The sequence below is a fragment of the Scomber scombrus genome, chromosome 9, assembly GCF_963691925.1.
Source record: "Scomber scombrus chromosome 9, fScoSco1.1, whole genome shotgun sequence".
Classification (NCBI taxonomy): domain Eukaryota; kingdom Metazoa; phylum Chordata; class Actinopteri; order Scombriformes; family Scombridae; genus Scomber; species Scomber scombrus.
In genome coordinates this window covers 10786660-10812327 of record NC_084978.1, presented here as the reverse complement: position 1 = coordinate 10812327, position 25668 = coordinate 10786660, and the positions used below count along the sequence as shown (strand labels likewise).

General features: G+C 39.4%; 1 protein-coding gene across 2 annotated transcripts in view; it reads left to right on the top strand.

Moving 5' to 3' along the window:
* The window catches only part of diaph2 (diaphanous-related formin 2), a 367046-nt gene that overhangs the window by 279629 nt on the left and 61749 nt on the right, over positions 1-25668 (top strand). For both annotated transcript variants that reach the window (XM_062425006.1, XM_062425005.1), the window contains exons 26-27: positions 17780-17944; positions 25324-25459. In XM_062425006.1, coding sequence (XP_062280990.1) covers positions 17780-17944; positions 25324-25459 — 301 coding nt within the window. The remainder of the gene's footprint in view (positions 1-17779; positions 17945-25323; positions 25460-25668) is intronic.

Genomic DNA, 25668 nt, shown 5'->3' with positions numbered 1-25668 from the left:
TTTATCATCACCCCACCACAGACTACATCCTACATTTTAATTTGACCTTCATCAGAACAAAGTAAACAATTTATCATCGCCAACCTCAGTGTGTGCTTTTTTTTAAGGGGGGTTTTGTCTGTTTGTTTTTTCCTCTTTTTTTTCTAACAATTGTACCCTAAAAACAGGACTAGAAATAATTGCCTGGAAGTTCCTTGAGGTTTCCATGGATGTGATTAAGTTGGACTTTAATCAGTATGTCTCCTCTGTTCAGCAGATTCTTCTTAATTACTTCAGCGAGGGGAGAGAGTGGGTGATGCAGGTTTTCTTACATGTGTGCTTTACTATGTGTGAATGTGTGTGTGTTGTTTATCTCTCAGTGTGTAGTAGGTAGTATGCAGAGTAGCTATTTTTGATACTGTTCATATTTCTGTTACATCTCTACTTGACACACAGGTTAAACCACACCCTGTATTTTAAATGTAAGTAGACCCAGCCTCAGTGGCCTTGTTGGCTACACATAACCACTCCTGAGCACATTAAGTGTATGTCTAAACCCACTTAGCATTGGCTGCCTTGTGAAAGTGTTGATTTGAGGTCTATGGGTTCATGTTTCCCTTTTCTTTCTCACTCTCTCTACCTTGGCTTCTCCCATCAACTGCTCTAATCTCCTGAATGCCATCCACACTCACCGTTCATTCCCCTGCCTTCAGGATTGGTTTCACACAGTGATCCCCTCACTGACCAGACAGACGACTCAACAATTAACCTCCAAGTCTGACCCGAAATATCTCAAACCTTCTCCCCTCAGCATCCTTATTAGCCTCTAATAGATTTCTAACAGGTAGAAAAAAAGTGGATTAAATTGCACCCATTCAACCCTTAGGCTCTGTGCAAAAACACTGTTCAGTTTTTTGGCTTTTTTTCTCCTTGTTAAATACCAGTATTGTGACTGTGATGCAGGATGTTGAGCTGAATGTATAATGACCATGCCAAGCCGGTGACATATAGTGCCAGTTTGTTAATAATGGCATTAGACTTTGTGGCGTTCTTCATAGAATTATTCTACCAATACCTCCTCCATTTCCATTCTGTTAAAGCCCTCCATTTCAGTTATTTTGCTAATAGCCAAAAAGCACTCTGCTGGAGCCAGTTTTACTGAAACTATATTCCCCATGAAGAAGATTAGCCCCTGTGTTATTTAATGTCACTTTAGCCATTATTGCAGGATTTATAGCAGATGCAGTGTCTGTTCCCTACCTTTCTGGTTATCATCCCACACAGAGCAATTGATATGTCCTACTGTTCTGTGGACACATGTTTGCAATCCAGTGCTTCCCAACACTGTGTTCTTTTCACTGAACCCCAGTGACACCTTTAGTGCACCACTTTGGAACTACATGTTGGGTTTCTGCTGTTGAGTTATGTCTTGAAAGTCTGCTGTCAGGGTGTGAAGGGTTTAAATCATAGTGTGTATGTTTGCTTCGCCCCCATGTACGTGCATGTGTGCATATGGCCATTGTGTTGGTAGTTGTGGGAAAGCATGTGCAGATCAGATTGTAACCAGTAAGGTAATGATTCATAAGACAGCCAGTAGGACTTATCCACTAATAGATCTCCTGGGAGATAACCTAATCCCCCAACAATATCTCCTTATTATATTACAAGTGAACTATGTACAGAATTTGGTTTTCTATCCACAAATGAATACTAAGCCCTATACTTAGCTTTAAGCTTAGTAGATTTGATCTGAAACAGAGCAGTATCAAGTATTCTCCCTGATGCAAGTGTCATCAGAGATAATAATCCTCTCTGATATCAGTTTTAATTTCACAGTCTACCAATCACTGTAATTTTATACAGCACAATGTATGATTTTTTCTTTTCAAAAAGCTGTAGTATTTAAGAACATTCATAAAATAAAGGAGTTCAATGTAATCAAGGAAGTAGGCTCTCTACTGGAGATTTACTACATACTGTAGAGCACTAAGAGCCAGGACAGTAAATACACTATGTAATCTGTTCATTGAGTGCTTTTGTCATCCACAGAGATCACAAGAGGGAGCTTGTCAGTGGCAAATGAAAGTCCAACTTCTTTTCAAGGTGCGGATTGGAGATTAGTAGTAATGCTCATCTCTATCTTTCTGTCCGCTTTCACAGAGATGATACGATTTGCAAAAGATGAGGCCCCCATCTCTCTCTCACACACACTTACACCCTCTGCCTCCCTCACCCATCTATTACTTTCTTGTCCTCACTCTCTCATGTTACCCAACCCCTTTCTTCTCTTTATCCCTTTCTCTCAGATTGACTAAGCTCTAAAGAGGGTTGCTAAATTCTTTTCATGATTCCAAGAGGAAGAGATTGTATGAGTGAGTAGATATTCTCCACAGAGCCCCAAATGGCTTTGTATTGCCACACACTCCCAGGGCATCCACTAGATTTTTAAAGTCCTTTATTTTCTCTCCAGACACGAGAGCTTCCCCATGTTAATTCTTAGTTATTAGAAATGCTATTGTTTCTACCACTTGTTAACCAAGGTCCACATGAAAGAAAAATAATTGTTTAAAAATATGTTTCTTTAGCAAGTTTATTGTTCTTCCTTTGAATCAATCTGACAATTAATATGATTAAAAAGTTACAATTATGTGTTGTGTTTCTTGAGTAAGATAACTTTTTTTAGAATCAATTAATTTATATTTTCTTCTAAATATAAAAAGCCTGAGGAAGTAGTTATTCCTTTTTACACTGTTGGCTACAGTTCACCTAACACGTGCCAAAAAATGTCCCTCAGTTATAGAAATGCATTTACACCCTCTTCTTTAACCAATTATCAAATATAACAGCCCCATCTAAAGGTTTCTCAACCCACCGAATGAATATTCGTAATAGTTTTAATTCCTTTTGTTCTTTTGATGTCTCCTTTCTCATATAAACATGAGCTTCTCTAATTGGCCCTGTGTAGAGGGAGGGACCAAAACCTTCCTTCGCTCCTCTGTGCTCATCTGGAGTTTATTTATTTAGGTCTGAGTGTGTTGCTCGATAGTTATCCACATGTTCACAGATCACTAGCCAATAGGGGAAGGGAGATGGCATGGTCAATTAGGTGCTTAATGAGATATCACAGATGAAATAAGGTTTTTTTTTCCCCAAGCTTGTCTTTTTTTTCTCTCCTGTCCATCATAATCCCATTTGATAGTAGAGACACTTGCTTTTCTGCAAAGCTTTGAAGGCGGACGATGTGGTTTAATGTAGAACTAAGATGAGGTGCAACAGTATATGTGGATGTCTTTTTAAGTCACAATGAAACTGAGTGCTGAGATGGACAGGGGGTGCAAAAACATAATTGACCTAAAAATCATTTCATCATATTGTGTTTTGTAAGGTGCTGAGTAGTTTTACAGTTTCAGGCCTCCAAAGATTAACAAATCAAACAATCTGAGAAGCAGAAATCTATGCTCACAGCTCATATACAACCAAGGGTCACAAGCTCGGAACAGTTAGAAACCACAACGTTAGAGGGAAGAAAGCTGGCGTGTTACTATACTATGCTTTTTTGACACAGTCAGCAGGGGACTCTATGTGGTTGTACCTGCAAAATGTATCCAGCTGCATTGGATTGCAACAGGTTATCTGTTTTCAGCTATGTTTATTTACAGAGCATACTATCATTTCCTCCTTGTCTAACTTGCAGTAGGCTTTAATTTAGGGCATGAAATCTAGGTTTCCTTTGAAATGCAGCTTTGGAATCATGCCAGCGTCATCTCGTGCTGCTTAATTCTCTGTTTCACGTCCTCAGATAATGACAGGATTTTGTATTGACTGTTGAAGCTGCTCTTATTTCAGCTCTTGTTTCATTACATGGCGTCGGCGTGCGTTCAATAGGTCGCTATACAAGTTTGATTCACGATTGTTCCCCACTGCTTGTTATTAGTGCAGCATCAAAGCTAGACTTGGTACACACATTTGCATTTTAATGACTGATATAGATCGTTCTCCTGCTCAATACCCCCATAAACCCACAATCCACAACCCACCCCTGCATGCATTGATGAAAGGTGGGGCTCATGTAGCCTAGTTAAAAACACCTTCCAGACACAAGTACACACATTGTTACACACACTCACCGCTGTAAGTAGTAATTATAATGCATATATACTGTGCATACCTAATTTTAAAGCAGTAGTATACTGGCCAATCAACTTTCCAACTCACTTGTTGCAGGTGACTGCAGGCCAAGAATAAAAAAGTCCATATATATCTATTAAGAAAATAACTGTCTACATTGTGGAATGAGACTGTTAATGTTAATGTTAATAATCAGAGCAATAGATGTCCTCAAAGCGGCAATGAGCCAATGACGAGTGAGTATTTGAAGAGACACACCAGTTTTGTGTCCCCAACTCAGGTTTTTCTTCCCCTGCCACCTGCAGAGGATGATGCTTCCCATTAAGGAGAGTTTCCTTCTGTGGGCATGTAATCTGATGCAAATTAGAGCATCAGACTGCCAAATGAGTGAAGCGATGATGCCATGGAGCGGTTGTAGCTGGTTACACAGCCAATATAGTGTGGTATGCTTGTGTGTCACTCAGATACCTGAGAAAGATCCTGTGAAAATGATCAGTCTTTACATTTGATCTTAGTTCCTTTGCATGCCTTTTGCCAAGAAATATTGTACACTGCAGTAATGATGTTACATTTGCAAAGGAGGCGTTCAAGCCTTGATGTTTGGCTTTTTATACACCACTGAATGTCCCTAAAGCCAGTACCTCTAGAAATATGTGCTCAAAGAAAGCTCCTTCCTTCAGGTGCAAGACAAAAAGACAAGACAATAAGTCTCATGTCTATTTACTCTGCTACCACATGCGTTTATTCTCCTTTCGACACTGCTTCCTCACACTCCTTGTTTTAAATGTTGTGATAATACATATATCTGGTAGTATTTTCAAAGGACAACAATTTATGTATCCCAGCAGAGATAATGTGAGCAAATGTTTTCTTCAGCAGTCCAGCAACTGTTAAGATCATATTCTGTGATGTGTACAAAGCCAACAAAACATTTTTGCTATGTCATCCATTGACAGCCATTCAAGCCAATAACAATGATTCCAGCAGATAGTGCTGTGTTTCTGTACAGAAAAGAAAATATAATTGGCTGAAGAAAGTGAAGTTTAAATGCAGGGGTTCTTGTTTCAAAAAGAGAATTGCTTTTTTATGTATCACTGACAGTACTGTTGTCACTTCACAATAGTAGACGGGCTGGAGGATGAGATGAGGGCAGCTGGGGAGGCTTTAATTTATCTGTTAGCCTGTGTTTTCCTCCCCACACTGGAATGGGAAGGAGGCTGTAACAGGGCCCAGCTCCACAGGGGGTGGGGGTGGGGAGGGGGTTGTGTTTAGTCATGGCATTGATTTTATAAAAGGTTGCGCAGTGGGGGGGCTAGGTAGTCCTGTCAACCTTAGCTCTCAGTGAGGCACATCACACCGTCAAGCTAATTGTGCCCTCTCTGTAATCCAAAAGCCCTAAAAAGGACACAGTATGCAAACATATGTCCCCTATTTATCCCCCCTTATAAAGCTATGGCTATTATCTTTTCACTTGAAAAAGCCACCTTCCTTAATAAAAATGCCTGTTAGTAGTCTATAAACATTTTGTCCCAGTCTGTGGAAGGCTCTTTCTTTTTGGAAACCATTCAAATGAGCTGTCAGGTGGGCCATGCTCATTTACAGTCCATGTGTCCATTTTTCTCCTCCCGGCGCCACTCAACAGGTACACTGTTTTGCAATTAGATACACACCATGGAGGTAAGAGTTAAGGAAGCATCAAGAAAAATGCAAGTGACAGAGAGAAAGATGGATTGATAGATTTGCATACTTAGTTTGACAGCTAGTTCAGTGTGAACGCAGCCTGTTACAATCTTCATTTGGAAAACTGGACAGTTGTGGGAGGGCTGAGGGAAGTAATAGGATGGGGAGAGCAGGAGTGAAATATGAGAGGATCAGAGTGATGAAGACAGCAGGGGAGAGGAAAAACTTGATAAGAAGGAGATGAGCTGGCGATGCACGTACTCGGATTTTTACAGGTTGGAGGACATACACATAGCCAGAGGCAGTTCATCAACTGCTTGGCAGTGCTCTCACTCCCTGTTCTTTCTTTAGAGGAAATCTTGCCAGGGTCAGGTGTAGAGATACCCCAACTTGGACACAGAATATCCACCATCACTTCACTGAACTTACACCTAAAACTGATGAACCTTAAATCACTGCTGTCAATTTTGGCTTACCTACACCGTCATAACTTGATGCACATTTGTAAAAATGGAGAAGAGCTCTGTGGTATCATTGCAGTTTATTTATTTATTTTTTATTTATTTATTTTTTTTTACATCTGTTTGTTGTTTCTTACAGCAGCTGTTTATTAGTGCTGTCAAAATTAACATGTTCATTTTTAATTAATTTGAAATAAACGTGATTAATGCATTACTGTCTTTCAGGGCTGTATCGGGCTCAGTTTTAAAGCTAGAGTGAGAACTAGTATCCTATGAGACTTGATGACCTGAGGCATCTATTGGTACCAATCATGTCACAATAGCCTATCAGGAGGGGGGCTAAATAATACAATAACCCTCCAAAGTTCTGTTAAAGTTTGGCCATGGAAAGTAGATCACTTAGAACTCTCTCGCTGTGTCTTCTTTGTATGTGTAAGGGTTTTTTGGTTGGTTGTTTGTTTGTTTCATATTTTTTTATGGACTACTGTGGACCTTGTTGAAATTCAGCTGGCACTTGAACAAAGAACACATTTACTGTTGCTAATTTTCCTTTAGATTAGTGCATATAAGAAAGTATTGCCTTCTAAGCTGATATCTAATTTTAAGGGCCTTGATTGAACTGGACATTATTTCGGTTAGTGTGTGTAAGAAATATGCCTTTCAATTTGACATTAAATGGTCTTGATTATTTTATTGGAAAACTGTAGTTCACAAGAGAGAATGTGTGTTCAAAGATTTTTAAAAAGATGCTATTAAACAATAGCGTTTTGATTTACTTCCTTGGTGTTGATTCTACATTAATTCTGTGATTTTATTATAAACAATATTACGAAGAAAATAATTGATTAATCAAAATGAATCACAGCAAGTTGCGTGATTAATTAGTAATGTTTTAATTGATTGACAACCCTATTGTTTATATTTACAGCACATGTTTGTGCATGTATGTGTATAAATCTGTGACAAGCACATGGAAGACAGCTGCTACACACATCTATTATTCCACAAACAAATGGATTGCAAGTGCTAGTTTTCTGTCACTCATTAGGCACTAATCATCAGCTGATCCACTTGCCTTCTAGCAAGTACATCTTACTGTATTCCCCTTGTCATTTTTTTTTCTTCCTCTTTCTGCACTGTGACACCCAGCAGTTTTTTGACTGGTGAGTCACTCAAAGCTCCTTCGTTCGCCCACTGTGCTGCATGACAAAAAAACTCCCGGGGAGATCATTTTATCTTACTCTTGATTGCCAGATAATTATCAGTAAATTATTTAGGGCCTTAAATTAATTTGCTAAAAATAGTCTCTGTGCCTCTGCGTTGCCAATGGAGACAGCTCCATTATTCCTTTCTCCCCAGTCTGCATCTCTCCTTTGCTAGCCCCTCATCTTTGACATCTACTTCTGCCACTCACATCTGACTGTAATGTAATAAAGGAGGAGGCTGTATTTTTGTATTTAAAACAACCCACTTTAAGCCTAATGGTTTAGCAGTGATTGGTTGAATTTTTCCATATTGTGTTTGCCAGTTGTTCCACGGAGCAGAGCACTTTGGTTCAGCTATAGGCATTTCTGTCAAGGCCCCACACTTAAATTTACAAGCCAACCTTTGTTTCAACAGGCTTCTTACTTCATAGGTGGCTTTGACCACCAATAACTTTACCTGTGTGTTATAACACTCTTTAGTGGATAGCATCTCCTTTTAACTTCTCCCTCTACTCCCAGGACACTTCATTAAGCTGAAAGTGTTCTGAACAAAGAAATCTGCTATAAGTGGTCTTATAATGGGATTCATTGGCTTAAAGAATCGAAATGTACCCCCTCTCCCCTGCATGCACTAAGGCGCACATACACACATGCACAGACACAACTGCATGTACACACATACACACACACAAACACACACTGAACCAAGGGCCAAATAGGCTGACCCGCTGAATGGGTTTGTGCTGTGGTAATGATAAGGCTATTGAATGGAGCTGTACTCTGTCACGCTAGCTCCTGGGCCAGTGGTCTTACTGAAGGAATCTGATCAATATACATTCTCTCTCTCTCTCTCTCTCTCTCTCTCTCTCTCTCTCTCTCTCTCTCTCTCTCTCTCTCTCTCTCTCTCTCTCTCTCTCTCTTTCTCTCTCTCTCCCTCTCCCTCTCCCTCTCTCTCCCTCTCTGTCTGCCTCTCTTCCTTTCTCATTCATTTCCCATCTGTTTTTTATCACTCCTCCCGCCATTCTCTCTTTATCTACAAACACATCAAAACCTTGACCGGCTGTTGATTAGTTCTACAGTGGAATACATTTTGCAGCTTCACTGTGTAGCTCTCAACCTTTTTGGCACTGAAACACTCGCTTAAAACACAAAATAAGCCAACCATCTTCATAGCTACAGTTTTGTGTAGGTTTTTGAAAGTTACTAACAATGAATATTGGCATATGGCCCAAACTTCCTTACCTTTAATAAAAAACTTGATTATCATATTTTGAATAAATATAAATATGTGAAATAATTTGGACAAGGATTTCCATCTTTTTGAACATTTTAATAATTTGTGAGCAAACCATGTTTGTGGAACAGTCAGATTTCTCCATTCTCACATACATACACTCACATATCCAATTGATTTGAATAAATCAGTCTCTGTGCGGATTGTGGAAATGATATACTGGATATCCAGCAGCTAACCCTTGCTCTCATTCCCATAATAGAACAGATCAGTGCTTGATTTTATCATTGTTGTTTACAGTATGCCAATGTAATTTACATAATATCAAGAAATTCAACAGCAGCCCAACATTGTGTCCATTTTCAAACTGCACTGCATGGCTTGATTACTGTTCTGCCATCTAAGAGGTCCCATTTATAGTTTTATGTGTGGTTATAACACAGAGAAGATGCAAACCTAGGTCACTTAGCACTTTTCAATTACTTTCCTACATCTGTTTAAACCTGCTGTGGGTAGTAGAAAGTGCGTAATGGGTTTAACATATTCAAGAAATTGTCATTGTCAATTTTTCAAGTCACAAAGAAGTAAAATAATTTGACTTTGTGATAATAGCCTTCAGGCAAATTGTTTTGCTTTTCTTAAAGTCAACCCTTATTCAGCAACCCACAAGCAATACTTGAGGATTTATATGTAATGCTTCTGTTTTCTGAAATGTTAATGACTAGTGAATATCAGCAAGGCTATCTAGATATTAATAAGTTATGGTCGATGCACTGGCTCCAAACTGCCTTTAAAAACACAAAGGCAGTTTTGGGGCAGTTTGTGTCTTTTATCGTTTCAAATGCCTTCCATGCCTATGAAGTACATCTTAAGGCTTAAACTCAAACTATGATATTTACTTTAGATAGATTCCTGATTGATAACATTCAATAAATTAATTTGAATGTGGCATTGATGTAACACAGACCACTAAGTCTACAAGACTCCTGCAGTAGCAGTGATCTGGTAAAACAGGTAGGCCACTGAACATATGTCTGTGTAAGAATGAGTTTGCAAAAGGCTTGTCAGAGGTAGATAAAGACAGTTAAAACAAAGAGGCAGAGAGACAGAGCAAGAAACAAAAAGTGCAGACCAGCATTTGTGATTCATCACTGTCACTGTTGCATAGAACTACATAGATGTGGCATGTTCAGGGAAACAAGTCTATACTGTGCATCCCACACATTATTTGCACTTCCTCAGTTACAAAGCCAGAAAAGTATCTTAAATTGATCATACTGCAAGCAAAAAGCTGACATTCCTCCCCAATATGAAACTAGTAGCGTGGTGTGTTGGTATTATAGTGTGTTATCTAGGAATAAGGTCAGAAAGTGGGGCACCATAATGCAGCAATAATGTAAGGGATTTTGATAGCAATGTCATGTGTTATTTCAGAATGTTAGGGTATAATACAAAAGATAAAATAATTAAACTGGAATACTTTGTAATTATGAAAAAAAAAGTATGTCATTTAAATCCCCTACTTTACCAGATTCAACCAGCTCTATGGTGAAAATGGTGGTTGGATTTATGGAAGAGCAAATGTCTGTTAAATGACATGCATGATGCCTGCATCCTTTCACATACTTGTCTCTTCAAGGGGCATCTTGTGAGCCATTGTAATGTAGAGGGTGGATTGATGTTTACCGATTAGATCAGCGTCATGGGGAAGCGAGAGACTTGACCTTTTACAATTTGACAAGTATGAACGTTGTAAACACAGTGGATTTGCATTGTCATGTCCCCACTATGTGAAAATTACACAGAGGTACGGGCCCGGGCCACCGATGTGACATGATATTGCTTTGGATGAGGATGAAAGAATGACAACAACCATGAAAGGTTATCAAAGATAAAATTCACTATCTCTCTCTCTTTTTCTTCTTTCTCTTTTGTGTGTGTGTTTGTGAGTGTGTGTGCTGTCAATCTTCATGGGACTGTTGTGTTCACATACACTCGCCAGCATCATTATAGTGGACTCCAGATTATTTTCTATTTTTTTCCCCTGCCCTTTCTCCCTTTTTTAATAGCATATCCATGATTCAACAGGTCATTCCCATGGACCTAATCCCCTCATATCTTATTTATATGGTCTCTTTCCCTTTATCAGATGTAGTCATTACACCCACCAGTCTTTTCCTCATTGAGTTGTTCCAACACCAGCTGGGTGCTGTAGTGAAGAGCTTTGAATTCTTAAGCAGAAGCAACCTTCCTCTCTACAGGTATAAATATTTCAGGGACAGACGGGCAGAATAAATTGACAAGAAAATTGACATCAGATCTAGCTTTTAATTTCAAGAGACATAGGACGTCGGAGCTGGAGGGGAGATGATGGTGAGGAGTATAGAGGGAGGAAAGGTCATGACCCCTGTGTCAAAGTGGTTATAAAATTCACTGAGCCTGTGATGTGTGAAAAACAGAACTCTCAAGGATATTAAATATATATATATGTATATGCTGTCTATCCATTTCATATACACTTTTGTACACTCTCTCTCTGAAATAAGATTTGTACTTAAGGAAACATTTGAGGGAGACACTGAGTGCACTGAAGGTTGAGAGGTTAAGGTAGAGTCTGATCACTGCAGCGGCACACTGGTGCTCTACATTAATTACATTTTGTGAAGGGGAGGGTGATGGCATCTAGTAATCACCACCCTGTTGGCACCTTCTGTAATCCAACAGAGAGACACAGAGAGAGGGGGGGGAAACAGTTGTATTTGTGTGTGAGTGTGTGTGCACATGTGCAGATGGATCAACAGGATAGAGTTTCTTGATGGCACACCATTGATTTTCATCCAAGGTGTTGGTTTGATTACTTTGGACAGAGTCCAACAATTTTCAGAGAGTATTGTTTCACGAAGGCATTCAGTTATGTACAAATTTAATTATTTTCACCGTACAAAATGAACCTGACTTGAATTCTTTTTTTCTTGTGCACAACAAACAGGCTCCCATTTCACAGGAGTTGAGATTGTACAACCCTGAAAAACACAATCTGTCGTTCTTTTTTATACTTAAGTATTAAGTCAATGTTTTTTCCAGTGTGGTGTATAATCAGTTAGAAAAATTCAGGCTGACTACTTTTTTCAGAGACACTTATTCTTTTTTCAGAGAGAATTAGTCCTGCTGTAATGACTGAATCTTCTGTTTTTATCAGCTATAGTAGTGATGGTTCTCTATGAACGGCAACGTTGCCCGTGTCAGTCGGTCAGATGTTAGGTCAGTCACAGAGTCTACTTGTTTCAAAACATTTAATTCATGGCCATGAAATCTTGTGCAGACATGCATGTTTTCTGGTTGAATTAAAATAACTACTGCCAACAACAGGTCAGACCTTTCATGTGTCCATTGAAATATCTACTGTATTGGCAGAAAATATGGTTCAAACATTCATGACTGTCAGATAAGGTATTTTACTTTTCCCTTCGTGTTATAATGAGCTGAGAATAAAAACGGAAGAAAAAACATAACATATAGATGTTTGTTGTTGCTTTTGCTGAAAATGTAAACAGCACAGATATTATATTCAGTGCATCTGGATATGTGACTGTGATCTGCACCTTTAAGCATTCAGTACAGTGTACTGCCACCACGGACAACTCCCACCTCCTCCCTTCCCTCCCTCTCTTCACTGGCACATCCTCCTCCCTCCATTCACCTCAGCACCAGGTCACATCCCAAATTCCCGGAACTGGCTGCTCTGCTAATTCCCTCTGACAGCCCCAGTGTCGGCGTCATGGCCCAACTCAGGACACTGTCAGCCCCTTTCCTGCTTGCCCTATGGACCTCTCTCTCTTTGTATCACTGCACACAACAGAATGGCCCTGTCCTACTCTCTTAGGAACCTGACTTACAATGTGGATAGAAATACTATAATGGTGGTACTTGGCTAATGGCAATTTTATTCCACTGTGATCCCAGCAACACAGTATAAATTAACCGTTCCCCTTTAATCTGCATTCTCACCTTTTTTGAATACATTTGAGAAAATGAATACTTGTAAAGTGCTAACTTAACTAAACAACAACAACGCCTTTTAGATTTATTGTAAGAAAATAATACATTCACAGATTTAAACCGCCTGAAATTCTGTATATATGCCCTCTCTCTCTCTCTCTCTCTCTCTCTCTCTCTCTCTCTCTCTCTCTCTCTCTCTCTCTCTCTCTCTCTCTCTCTCCTCTCTCTTTCTCTCTCTCTCTCTCTCTCTCTCTCTCTCTCTCTCTCTCTCTCTCTCTCTCTCTCTCTCTCTCTCTCTCTCCCTCCCTCTCTACCTCTCTCTCTCTCTACCTTTGTACTCAATTCCTTCATTCCTCTATCATCCCACTCTCGCTCTCAACATGATGGGTTGTGTCCAGTCAGTGGGCAGCCTTGGTGTAATTTGGCCCACAGGGGCTGTTGGCAGTAGGTGTGGGGATAAAGGGAGCAGGGATGGTGGGGTTTGGAGAAAAGCAGGCTTAGTGTGGGGCCTTGGATTGAGGGGCCAGCAAGCACATAGGAAAAGCATTAAATAAACATTAATGGAACTAGGTTACAGGAGATTTATTAAGGAGGCTTTTTGGCCCCCATTGTAGGGTTTTATGCAGCACTTTAATAACTCTCTCAAGCGCACAGGTAAACAAACCAGGTAATTTATTGCCATCCTCATAGGTGGCCATTGTGAACACTGTTTTAACTTTTTTTATTGGCTCATATATGGACTTTTTTTCATCTTTCTGTGGGTTTTATCAGGAAATTGAATAGGGTCTGGCTCCACACCATGTAGGGTAAGTCTGACTTGGATATGATTTTGATGTCACTTAAAAATGAGTGCCCTTAATCGCAGCTTACTGATGTTAAATGTACCCTCTCTGGCACATCAAACTCACAGATAAAAAGTGACTGATTAAACTCAGTAATGAGGACACTGTGGTGGGACAAAGAACTAATTCTACATTTCTACAAGGACAGAGTCAGAGACAGGGAGGATTTTGGCAATAGCAGAAAATCTGGGAAATATATTTTAAAAACATGAACTAGCAGAGCGCTGCCATTGACATTACATTTCACTTCTGACATTGCCTTTGTAAATCAACATTGTCAGATATGATGCTGTCATAAACTGGAGTTGTGTAAGACAAGCTTTAGTGTGATATGTTTAGTGACTTACTGCTATTCCAAGACCTTTATGAACTACAAATATGTATCCCTCACTTGTGTCAGCTTCAGTTATTGAAATATCCTTTTAAAACAGTAATTTCAAGGCTTTGTAGGACTTTCAGAAGAACAAGTCAGAGACACAAAATCCCTGTATTTTCACTGTTAAGTGTCTTGATCTGACTATCAGCACACTATTCAGTTAGCAGATATCTTTGGTATCATTCACATTTGTAACATTAAGCCCTCCAGCCCTGGAGCAATTGCCTTGCTCTGCGTTGGTGAGGTTCAATGTGCAGCAAGTGCAAGCGGTAGCTCTCCTTTGAGGACAGCTTGAAGAGGAGAGCAGAGACTGACAAACAGGGTCGGGGCAACCAAAGGCTGCATGATGCTTTACCTAGAGACACATTGCCTCTGCTCCCTGCTCTGCTCAAGTGATGTGAATACCAGACAAAGCTCAGACAGCATAGCTCTGAAAGTTCACTCTGAGTAGGAGAGAAAGAAGGGAGTTCTTGGTTGAGTGAGATAATTTAATAGCTAGAATATCAATGGGAAATGTAGAAAGAGAATTATACAGATTATATGTTTCAGTAAGACAATGGTGGACAGGAAGAGAGGAGAAAGAAACATCAAATATTATCTTTTGAGAAGGAGAGACAATAAAGGCTACAGTGACTGTTAAAAACTAAGAAAGAAAAGAGTAACAGACAACCTGACAGAGAGACACTCAAACAATGGGTGTGTAAGTGTGTGCATGCATACTATATATATATATATATATATATATATATATATATATATATATATATATATATATATATATATATATATATATATATATATATATAATATATATATATATATGTGTGTGTGTGTATGTTTGCCTGTTCATTCTTTATCTGTATGTGTGTTTGATGAAGGCTCTACCATACCGGTTGTGTTGCTGCAGGATAGTGTGTGTCAGGCTCCATCAATATGACATGTCTTTGATGTGGAAATACAAGGAGCAAAAGCCCAGCCAGCCTCAGTCCAGTCCCCAGCGGGACACATCTACCACTGTGCATGTGCATATGTGTGTATGTGAGTGTGTGGAACAGATGAAGAGAAGGAAAGAGGAGAGAAGACAGAAAAGTTCAGGAAAGGAAACACACAGAGAGCCACAAGCCACAACCAACACCAAAAGTAACCGCTGGCTCAATGTTTTTTAACTATTCAGCTCTGCACGGGAGGCAACAGTTGTGACCTGAACACTTTTCCTGAACTAAAGATACTGTGGACTCTACTGCAGAGTGGAATAAGTATTCTATGTGAATGCAGTTAATAACCATTTCCATGCCAGTGCTGAATACCGCCATGCCTTTTTCTGATAAATTGACACATTATTGTTTGGCTTGCTTTTTGGAATCAACCTGTTGATGATCCTAGTTTTTTTGTGTTAAACATGTATGCTTTTCATAATTTTACAATTATCATTTAATTGTTTTATCATCCTTGCCAATTAGGTATTGTTGAGAGGATGCCGTTTAAATGACTTCCAGTCTAGCTCTTAAAACTGACTGCATTAGTTAGTATTTTTGGATGAAGTACTGAGTTTCAGTTTTACTAATAAATGACACCACAGCATATGGTCTTGTTCATGGTAGATGGGTTTTAGAAAGTGATTTTTCTTTACAAGGATCATGTTGAGACTTTCCCAAACAAATACAGTACAACTCTGTCAGGGGTTTGGATGTTGAAAATATATCTTACTTTGGCAAAGTTTTACTTTTACATCTATCCACCGGGCCCCGTCAGGTTTTCACACACAAGTGGAGTGAGGGGGAGGTGGACAAAAGAAGAGATAAAGGCAGTCTGACAGAAGCAAGGCAGATAAATCAGGTCCAGGCAGATAAGGAGATAGAAACAGGGAATAGGAAAGACAGAAGGTTGAGTCCAACCATCGGGCCAGTGTGTGGGCTTTGAGCTAACCTGGACGGGGCCATCATTGCCCTGTTTTGGTAAACACTAGCTTGCAGGGAGGTAATCCATCCAGCCTACCCTGCAAATGCCTTCATTCCTTCTCAGATAAACCAAAGCTGTTCCACACATACTGTTCCACACATACTGTACATGCTTACATGTGAGCATACAAAAGTGCACTGATACACCACATACATACAGGCACATGAGAATGTTTTATTTATATCCACATGGGGGAAACATGCAAGTTAATAACTTGCCTGGGGACACATAACAATCCCTGGACTTCAACATGGACATACACCAAGATGACAGAATGAACAAACAATAAAAAATAAAAAAGGCATTGTAAAAAAAAAAAAACAGTTCTGTCTGCATAGTAATGGCAGATTGCTCACATAGATCAATATCGTAATAATATAACGGTTTGGCCCTGGCAATCATGGGCCACATGCTGTACCACCAGCCTGTGTATGTTGCCAAGACGACTGTATATGAACGTTAATAGCCAGTTAGTGCACCCATGACACAGAGAGCAAGAGGCTGCTGCCATAGCAAGTAAATATATCATGTAGAGGCAAAGTGCAATCCAAATGATGTGTCTCCTTATTGATTAACAATAACAGTATTTGTATATATTATTAGTTTGATGGGAATACATCAGAATCACAGTCAAAGAGATCACACATATTTAATTTGACAAAGGAATGTGTGTTTCATTATGCTTTTAATTAACAGTTCAAATATTCAATGTTCAAATAGTGCAAAGCCCTTGGCTCAACAGCCAATTAGAAGAGTCTTGGAGCCTTTGAGCAGTTCATTAGTATGATGCACTGTATTTACTGAAATTGAAATTTTGATTAAACTGATAAAATAGAAGTCTAAGTGTGCTCAAAAACACATTTATATTAAAGCAAATACACAGTAAAACTACACTTTAGTTTTATTCTCTAGTTTCTATCGGTTATGATTACATTGTGCTCACCAAAGTAATTGCTTACATTTCAGAATGTGGCAGCAACCCCAAAAATTGGTCCAAAAGGGCAAGAGGTGGCGAGTCAATCAGATTTTTAACAAATCTCTAGGTGAACAATACAATTATTTTCAAAACTGTTCATTGTGGAAAAATTCATCTCAGATCAGAGACCACCCTCCTTGGTTCAACTCATACTCATACAGTAATGGTTTTCCTGTGCTGTGACTGTTTTGTATCCCACCCAGCTGTCTTTGCAAATGTGTGCCAATGTTGGTGATGCACTGACACTAGTGCTGGTGGAGTCTATACAATAGGTTGTTGTTGTTTTATTTATTAATTTATTTTCCAATCATGCCTGTACTTTGTGTGTGGGTTGTGTTAAGTTTTACCATGCCCCCCCCCCAGGGTATGTGAGTCTTGGAGTGTCCAAGCACAGTCTCCATGAGGTCAGTGGCTGCTGTGATAATGCTAAACTGATGCCGGCTGTCAATAGCCATTCACCAGGAGAAAAGTGCTCCGCCTGTTCAGTAAATTACACAGTGCAACATGAGCTGTGAGGTTCAAAACAACCTGACCTCACTGTTGTTGGGAGAAACAATAGAACAATGACTGCAATCAGCTTTTCCAGCAACCATCTGTGTCATGCTGCTGACTACAAAACACCTTTCCATTACTCCAGGGCTGCAGCTATTAGCTCAACATGCCATTGACTCCAAAGTGAGATGGAGAGGTTATTGTAATGGCACATTAGATTGTCTCTGACCCTTCTTTATCCAGTGTTTTGTTTTGCTGACCTTGACATAGGTGGGCTTTTTGAATACGATAAAACCTTTGAAGTGAACATTTCTCACAACGGTTTATTTTTTTCCACAGATGAAAATATTTGAGAGGTCACATTATACTGCATGTCACAGTAGCTTTTAAATGTGTTTGTGTTTGAGATGTTTTTCTGCTTTATTTTCCTTTACTCCATCCCTCTCACGGCTTCTGTAAGCATGCATGTGAGCAGTATGACAAACTATCTACCATGCACAAGAACATGCAGAAGCTCTACGAGAGTATAGGCAGCTATTTTGCCTTTGACCCCCACTCGGTCAGTGTGGAGGATTTCTTCGGACAACTGGCCAACTTCCGCATCCTCTTCTTGGTGAGTATATCATTTATAGTGTGTGTACTTCTACAAGAATATTCTCATGTTTACTACAACTTTAAAGTAGACACACACACACACACACACACACAGACTAACAGAAGCCGCTACCCTCACATGCACATGCTCTTGCACACATTTTGACTTCCTTACACCCAGTGGATGTCATTATGAGAACATAATTTGTGTTACATATCCGCACATGTCTATTAAACTTTCAGTAGGTCCTGACAGATAGTGAAAATGTGAACATTAAAGTGTTATACTTTTATGGAAAGTAAAACTGGGCATCAAATGAAATTTCAAAAGCAAAGAAATTATTAGAAAAATAATCAGTGTTCCCTTATTCTTCTGTATTTGAGATTTGGGGCATTTAACCTTGTGTCACATAATCTGAAAATGAACAGAAATAGTTGAAACTTTTCCTGCAGAGTAATCCATAGTCTGTCAAGTTGTGTGCTTTTGAACCAATCAGCTAGTTTCAGTTCATGGGGTAATTTCATTCCCTTATCCGAGACGATAAAGTTATGAGTTTTTTGTTTGGAAAAGTATATCATGTTTACTGGCCACCTATTGTGGCTTTTATATTCCCTTGGTTGGCCCTGACATTATTTTCTGTCTGTCTTTTAAGTTTGTGCACTGTTCTCTGCAGGAATGTTACTGTGCTCACCTGCTGTGTGATTTCCTTCCATATGTCAACTTTTAGTAGGTCATAGTGCCACTGCGTCTGCAAACATTTTTTATTTTTTATTTTTCTTTCCACGTCACTGACATAACCTCTTTCTGTCACAGAGGTTTTTAGTTTTCAATGCCATTTTAGTCTAGAAGGTTATGAATATAGGCCTCTTATTTTTTGCCAATATGGTGCTTCAGCAGTAGTTTTTGAGGTATCTTTATTCCAGATTATCCAATGAACAAGTTGTCCAACGAACAGGCCAATTTTCCGAGAGAAGCACACCATATGCAGAAGGATACAAACAAAACTCATTACTACCAACATTTGATGGATCTGGCACTTGTTTATGGGAATGTATTTTCATATGCAAATATATTCACAAACTTCTACAAAGGAACCCTTAATTTTTAAGGCACAGTGTGTGAATACTGAAATGCAAAAATGTGTTGCTCCTGATATAGGTTGTGTAGATAGAAGCTCACAATACATATTTTCCACCTACATGTACTGTCTTATATCCAAATTGGAAACAAAAATGCTCAGGGCATTACCTGTATACAGTGTCAAATGCTTATATCTGCAGTACATAAATTGGCTTTTTTAAAGATTGGATACTTTTTCTTCCAAAAAATACTGTTCAAGAAACATACTGTACAGGCTTGTGAGCAGAAGGAAAAAGACAAAGTTATGAAAGACTTATTCTAAAGATTAGAATATATTATTTGAATGAAGGACTGCTGAGAATAGGAACGTATAATACCAGTGTCTTACTGATAAAAGAGGCTCCAGCAAGCTTCTTAACCTGTTAAACAGTTCTATTAGCTTCTAGCTGCTTGCATGTGTGTTTCTGTGCTTGCTGTCACTGCAGGGCACTGGGCACAAATTCACTCTGCATTTTGCTGGTGTTATATAAAATGTGGTTATGAGAGCAATGAATAAAACACTTTGGGCAAAACAGCTTGGCTGTTAAAGCTGTGATATTAACAGTGAGGTACACACCAAATAATCTCAGAACAAAAGAAGTGTTCCCTTTTTCCTGAGCAGACAAGTCTGTTAAACATTTATTCAAGTGTCTGTGCTTTCCTCATGCATCCCTCCTATGCATCCCTCCTGGCACCGCCCCAAAATACCCGGTGTCAGGATGATGACATGGTGTCCAGAAGGCATGCTCTCAGTCTTCACAACCCATTAACGTGAATGGCAAGGTCCCCTTGTCTGAATCCTTCTCCTCTCTTTACTCTGATCTCTATCTGAAACCAACTTTTCATTCCTGCTGATCAAAGTGCACCAGCACACAACACAACTCTCCCTCAAGGATTCCAGAGTTGCATATCTCTAAAAGACGCATCCACCCAAGAAAATAAATTATTCTCTCAAGCAAATAGCTGCATATGAATATTTTATTACTGATTTAAACTTTCCTGCTATGGATAAGGGGAGGGAAGGGAGTGGGATAAAGTGTTGTGGTGTGGTTGAAATGGGTGGAGGGGGTTGGTTATAAGTTAACGTATTCATATAAAAACAATCCTTTAATCACCATATTCTTCAGATATTATTTTTAGTTTTTGGCTCCTCAGCTCTGCTGACAGAAAGGCTAATCCCATCTGCTTGCAGAGCATAAGGAATGGTTGTTTCTAGTTGAATGTTGTTTTTATTTTCTTACCCTGTGAAAACAACTGAGCTAGCTTTTCTTGACAGGGAAGGAATTTTAGGAAGATGCTGTTTTTTTGCCTTTGACAAAGTTATGCTTCTTGAACCATTACTGATGTTCTAAATAGCAAATCTGTTAAAACTGTATGACTTCTTATCAGATAATAATTAAAAAGAACCCTGAATTTAACTTCTTAATATGTCTTGTTTGCCTCAGACTTGTATTTCAATATTGAGACATTGAGTTATTTGACTCAGACAAAACATCTTCGCTAACTTCTGTCTGTGTTGCATTGCCCTGTGTAATGCATTCACAGCACAAAGCATTTGCAGTATTACAGAATTCCATTGCAATACAGTCACCCTAAATTGCTTTTACTAAAAAGCTAGGGCTTAATGCACCCAACCGACATGAGACATTTGAGTATAAGCATTGACAGACAGTCCTCACAGAACTTAATGTAACTGATAAGAGAATCCATTAACTCTATTTTCCTTCTGTTTCATTCTCTTTCTCTCCCTCACCCCCGTCCCATTCTATTTTTCTCTGTGGCCAATGAAATATTATTTGATTTCAGCACATGGAGTCAGTATTTGAAGAGTCCAACAATTTGTTAATTTAATGCTGCTGCCATATTCTGAAATAGAGTATGAGTGAAATGCAATCGCAGGGTCTGTATGTGTAATCCTGACCAGGAGCATGGGGGATGAGGATTTTTCCATTAATGAGTTATCAAAGCGCAGCAGATGGGCTGGGATGAGCTAACAGTCTTCCTTGTTAATTGAGTGACTTTCTAATAAGACCAAAAGACCCGGACCGGGTTTGCAAAGTAGCAAGATAGAGCATCTAAGAGATTAGAATGATGATGTGTGTGTGTGTGTGTGTGTGTGTGTGTGTGTGTGTGTGTGTGTGTGTGTGTGTGTGTGTGTGTGTGTGTGTGTGTGTGTGTGTGTGTGTGTGTGTGTGTGTGTGTGTGTGTGCATGCATGGGCGCATGGGAGCATCCATCCTCTTTTGAGCCCATTTGATATTTCTAAAGCTTGCTAATTCCTTCACAATATGACCAATTATCACAATAATGTTGATTACGCTGAAGATGATTCTTTGACAGTGCATCTCTCACCACCTTCATGCTGAATCACTGTCATGTTTCCTTAGTATTTTCACTTGCACTAGCGTGGCAGTCATTAAAATCATTGCACCAGATTTTGGAGGTCACCTATCAATATGGGAATACATCCATACCACAGAGCAGAAGTCTCACAGTCTGTAACCTGTAACTTCTTGAAGCCATTTCCCCCCACATGCTGGCAAAAAGTGTAACAGATGGCTAATAAACACATTTTCTTTTAGGCGCTGTAGTGTTTGTAAAATTCAAATGAGATATAGCAGTGACACTCTCTGTGTGAGATCACTGGTGCAACTGAGCAGTTGGAAGTACTCATTGCTCCCTCATTGGACTAGCCAACTTGTATACATGTGAGGGAGGCCATGCTGTGGGAGATGTATTGTGTTGTGCTGGGTCAAGGAAAAAAAGCAAACACATTTCATGAATTATTGAAAGAACAGACCTGGAAAGAGAAAAATGCAGCCTGGCCCTTGTTGCTAGATTGAAGCTGTAGGTTACACAGCATTCAGTTTTCCAGCCAGGTATAGATATAGGAGTACTTATAATATCCGTCTTAGACACACCGCAGGCGTGTGAGACACTTAGTTTCTCTTTTGGCCTGTATGAGCTAGAAATATAGAATGTGCCAGTTCAATGATGTTGTTGACAACCTTGGCATTAAGTTGCTTTGCTTTCCTTGAACCTTCACCACATTTACATTTTCACATGGGGGAGTTCAGGGCACAGACCCAGTCATAAACATGGCCTATGGACTACATGGTGTCAAAGGTAATAAGGCAGAATCCAAGCCACAAAGCACAAAGGAGGGGACAAATCTTTTGACCTTTTGTTATATTGTATTTTATTTTTCTTCTCCTACTAAACTTTAATTAGTATCCATCAGTAAAAACACAGCAGGTCCCGGTCTTTTGCTTTCTTTCCCGCAACACATTCTTACATTAGCAAAAATCCCATCTTCAATGAATTAAATGGTGACCAATTTTCTGTACTTCGGTCATAAGCAAGTTTAGTTGGCTAAAAACACCTTTAGACACAGCTGAAAGCTCCAGATAAAGCTTCTAAGATTTAAATTTACAATATTTTATTTCATGTATGTATCCCCTACATCAAAATTGAACCTCCATGCTCAAAATGATAAAATGTGAAGCAATGGAAACTAGAACCCAAAAAAGAACAAAGTGTGCTATTGAAAATACTATAGTCAATTTATTTGGTTTCTTAGGTAATAAGATTCAAGTGTTTTGTGGTCCTCAATGATGTAATGTTTCAAGACAGAATTAGATAAACCAATCATCTGCTGGACCTAGGTCATACTAAAAAGAGAATGCATATTTATATATGTTTTTTCTTTTAGCTCAATTAAAAGATAAAATGATTGTAGATTGTTTTAATTTGAAAGAATAACTATAATAATATAAATACAGATATGATCTTCACCCAGGGACCAATGATTGAGTGGGACAGCTAAAAATAACTTGTTTCCATGGTCACCTGAAATCATATTTTACTTTGATCTTACAGGTGTAGTGTATAGAATTTAGAACTAGAACTTGACTTTACCCTGAAAATAAGAATATTGTGTTTGCTGTGTTTTCATCACCTTAGAATGAGCCTTTATGTCTACAGAGGGAGCGGGGCCTCTTCCACAGAACCTGCCATGTTTCTACAGTAGCCCAGAACGGACAAACCAAACACTGGCTTTACAAATGACCTTTCCCATTTTTTGCAAATTTCACAGTCACTGCAAGTTCTCCTACGCACTTGTAAGGGGAGGAGAGGGCTATCACTTGGTTGCAATCTTCAACCTCACCACAAAATGCCACTAAATCCTACACACTGCATGTTTAACTAGATAATGGTTCTCAAGAGGGGGGATTTTTATCCAAACATTTTTCTAACATTTTTGAGTTCATATTGCATGTTTACGTAGACTCGAGAAGAACCCGATCTATTGACTTAAGTTACAATGAGTTGTAAATCTGGTTTTCAGCACTGAATATTATTTTTGAAATGACATCTCCTGAGGATTGTTTATCTCTTATATACCCTCCTACATTATACAGGGTTGCCAAGAAAATGAGACCTGATACAATCAGATGTTGCCAACGGCAAAATAGGGGCCGTCAAAGAGAATGGTAAAGGGAAAAATAAGAAAACAGTGAAAACATATTTGTTGCTATGGTAATTAGTGGTGCTGTTTGATTAGAGCAACATAATTACATTGCATAATCATGTTTACAGTCAAAATTAGTTGTTTGTTTAAAATAAGTTTTGCCGGCAGGATTTTATTTGTAATCTGCATAATTTATCTTCCAATTTATGCTGTAGAAGATGAGCAATGCAGTGATCCAAAATGAATTGAATCCTGTCAGTGGCTGAGGACAGAAATCAATTTAATTTGTTCTGCCAGTGCTGTCCATCACTTAAACAAAAAAAATATTTAAAAAAAATTGCTTATATACTGTATGTTACAACACCACACTGCACAGAGTACACAGGCCTTAAAGAGGATAGCTTTAATATATACACAATCTTGATATGGCGATAAAATGTGTGTTGATTCGTGAGTGTTTACTGACCTATAGGAGCTGACAAAGCAAAACTTCTCATCTCATAATGCACACAATACAAAAACACACTTATACTCTCACTCTCCCTTTCTATTTTGCTCTCTCTCTCTATTATGCTTCCTTCGATCACCCTCTTGACTCCTCCATTACCCCTATCTCTGCCTTTCTCTTCCCCTTTCTCTCCCTATGTCTCTCTCCCTCTCTCTCATTGCCCTTGTCATCCAACAAGGAGACAGTGACAATGAGGGCTTGTGTCCTTGGACATGGAGCAAAGCTCTACTATTGACTGGCATGATGAGCTGCTCTTTCCTTGTTCCTTCCCCACAATCCCTGTAATCCCTCTGTCTTAGCTGCCAACACGACACACACATCAGGACCAAAGGGGCATTAGATGGGGGGGCCTACTGTCGCCACTTATTATATCAGTGCACAGACAGGGCCATGCCTTCACTTTCTGACACACACACACACAAAACACACACACACACACGTATGCATACACAAGGGGGAACACCAAAGATGAGCAGAAGCACAAAGATGCCCATGGATTCCACCTCATATGCATGTATACACACATGACCTCTCATATACAGTACATACAGAAACACCTACAATGGGTCCTGTCAAGGGCTGCACCACAGGCCTGGTATGAGAGAACATTTTGTTGTCTCCAAAGGTCACACGGTTGCATCTTACTCTCTGCTGGTGCAAGAACAAACTGACACATTTGTAAAGGCTGAATCTGTACCGTTGATTATCTCTCTTTCTCTGACTCCTTCCTGACATTTCAGCTGGTCACGAAGGAGGAGAGGGATGATATCTCTTTCTCCCTCCTCAGAGACTGGCACACTTCTGCTTCACTGTCTTTTCTCGTGCAACGGCTCCCCCATAACATCAAAAGAAATACGTTGGCACGGTACACTGAGTGTGTTTGATGAGCAAGTATCATGTCTTACATATTTATAATGTGCCATATTGATGTACTATTGACAACAAATCAGCTCTGGGTGTTATTTAAAATATGTAAAGCAGTGCAGAAGCCTTACAGACGAATAGGCTCGCATTAACAAAGCCCATACACATGGCATGATTTATTGTTTATTCCAGCAGCTTATCTCAAAATATCAAACCCTTCTCTGAATAAGAATTTGCTGATGCCTCTGAACACTATACAGTAGTGAAGACCCTTAAAGACTGGCGGTGGCAGGAGTCATATTCTGATTTTATCTTTGTGTGTGTGTGTGTGTGTGTGTGTGTGTGTGTGTGTGTGTGTGTGTGTGTGTGTGTGTGTGTGTGTGTGTGTGTGTGTGTGTTTGTGTGTGTGTGTGTGTGTGTGTGTGTGCCTCATCAGGAAGCAGTGAAGGAGAACCATAAGAAGAGGGAGATGGAGGAGAAGATCAAGAGAGCCAAGCTGGCGAAGGAGAAAGCCGAGCGCGAGAAGCAGGAGCGCCAGCAGAAGAAGAAGCAGCTGATTGACATGAACAAAGGTATGCCACTTCTCCCGGTGCCACCACAGAGACAGAGACGGGGAGGCAGGTGGGGATTTAGGAAGAGAACAGGAGGATGGAAAGGGGGTTTCATGGAATTGTGCTTCACACAGATTTGAACACAGAAGGAGGAGGATAATGTGTAGGATTGGGGGGAGTCATCTTTTCAGCTGTGAGATAGTTTTATACTTACTCCCATAGTACAGATG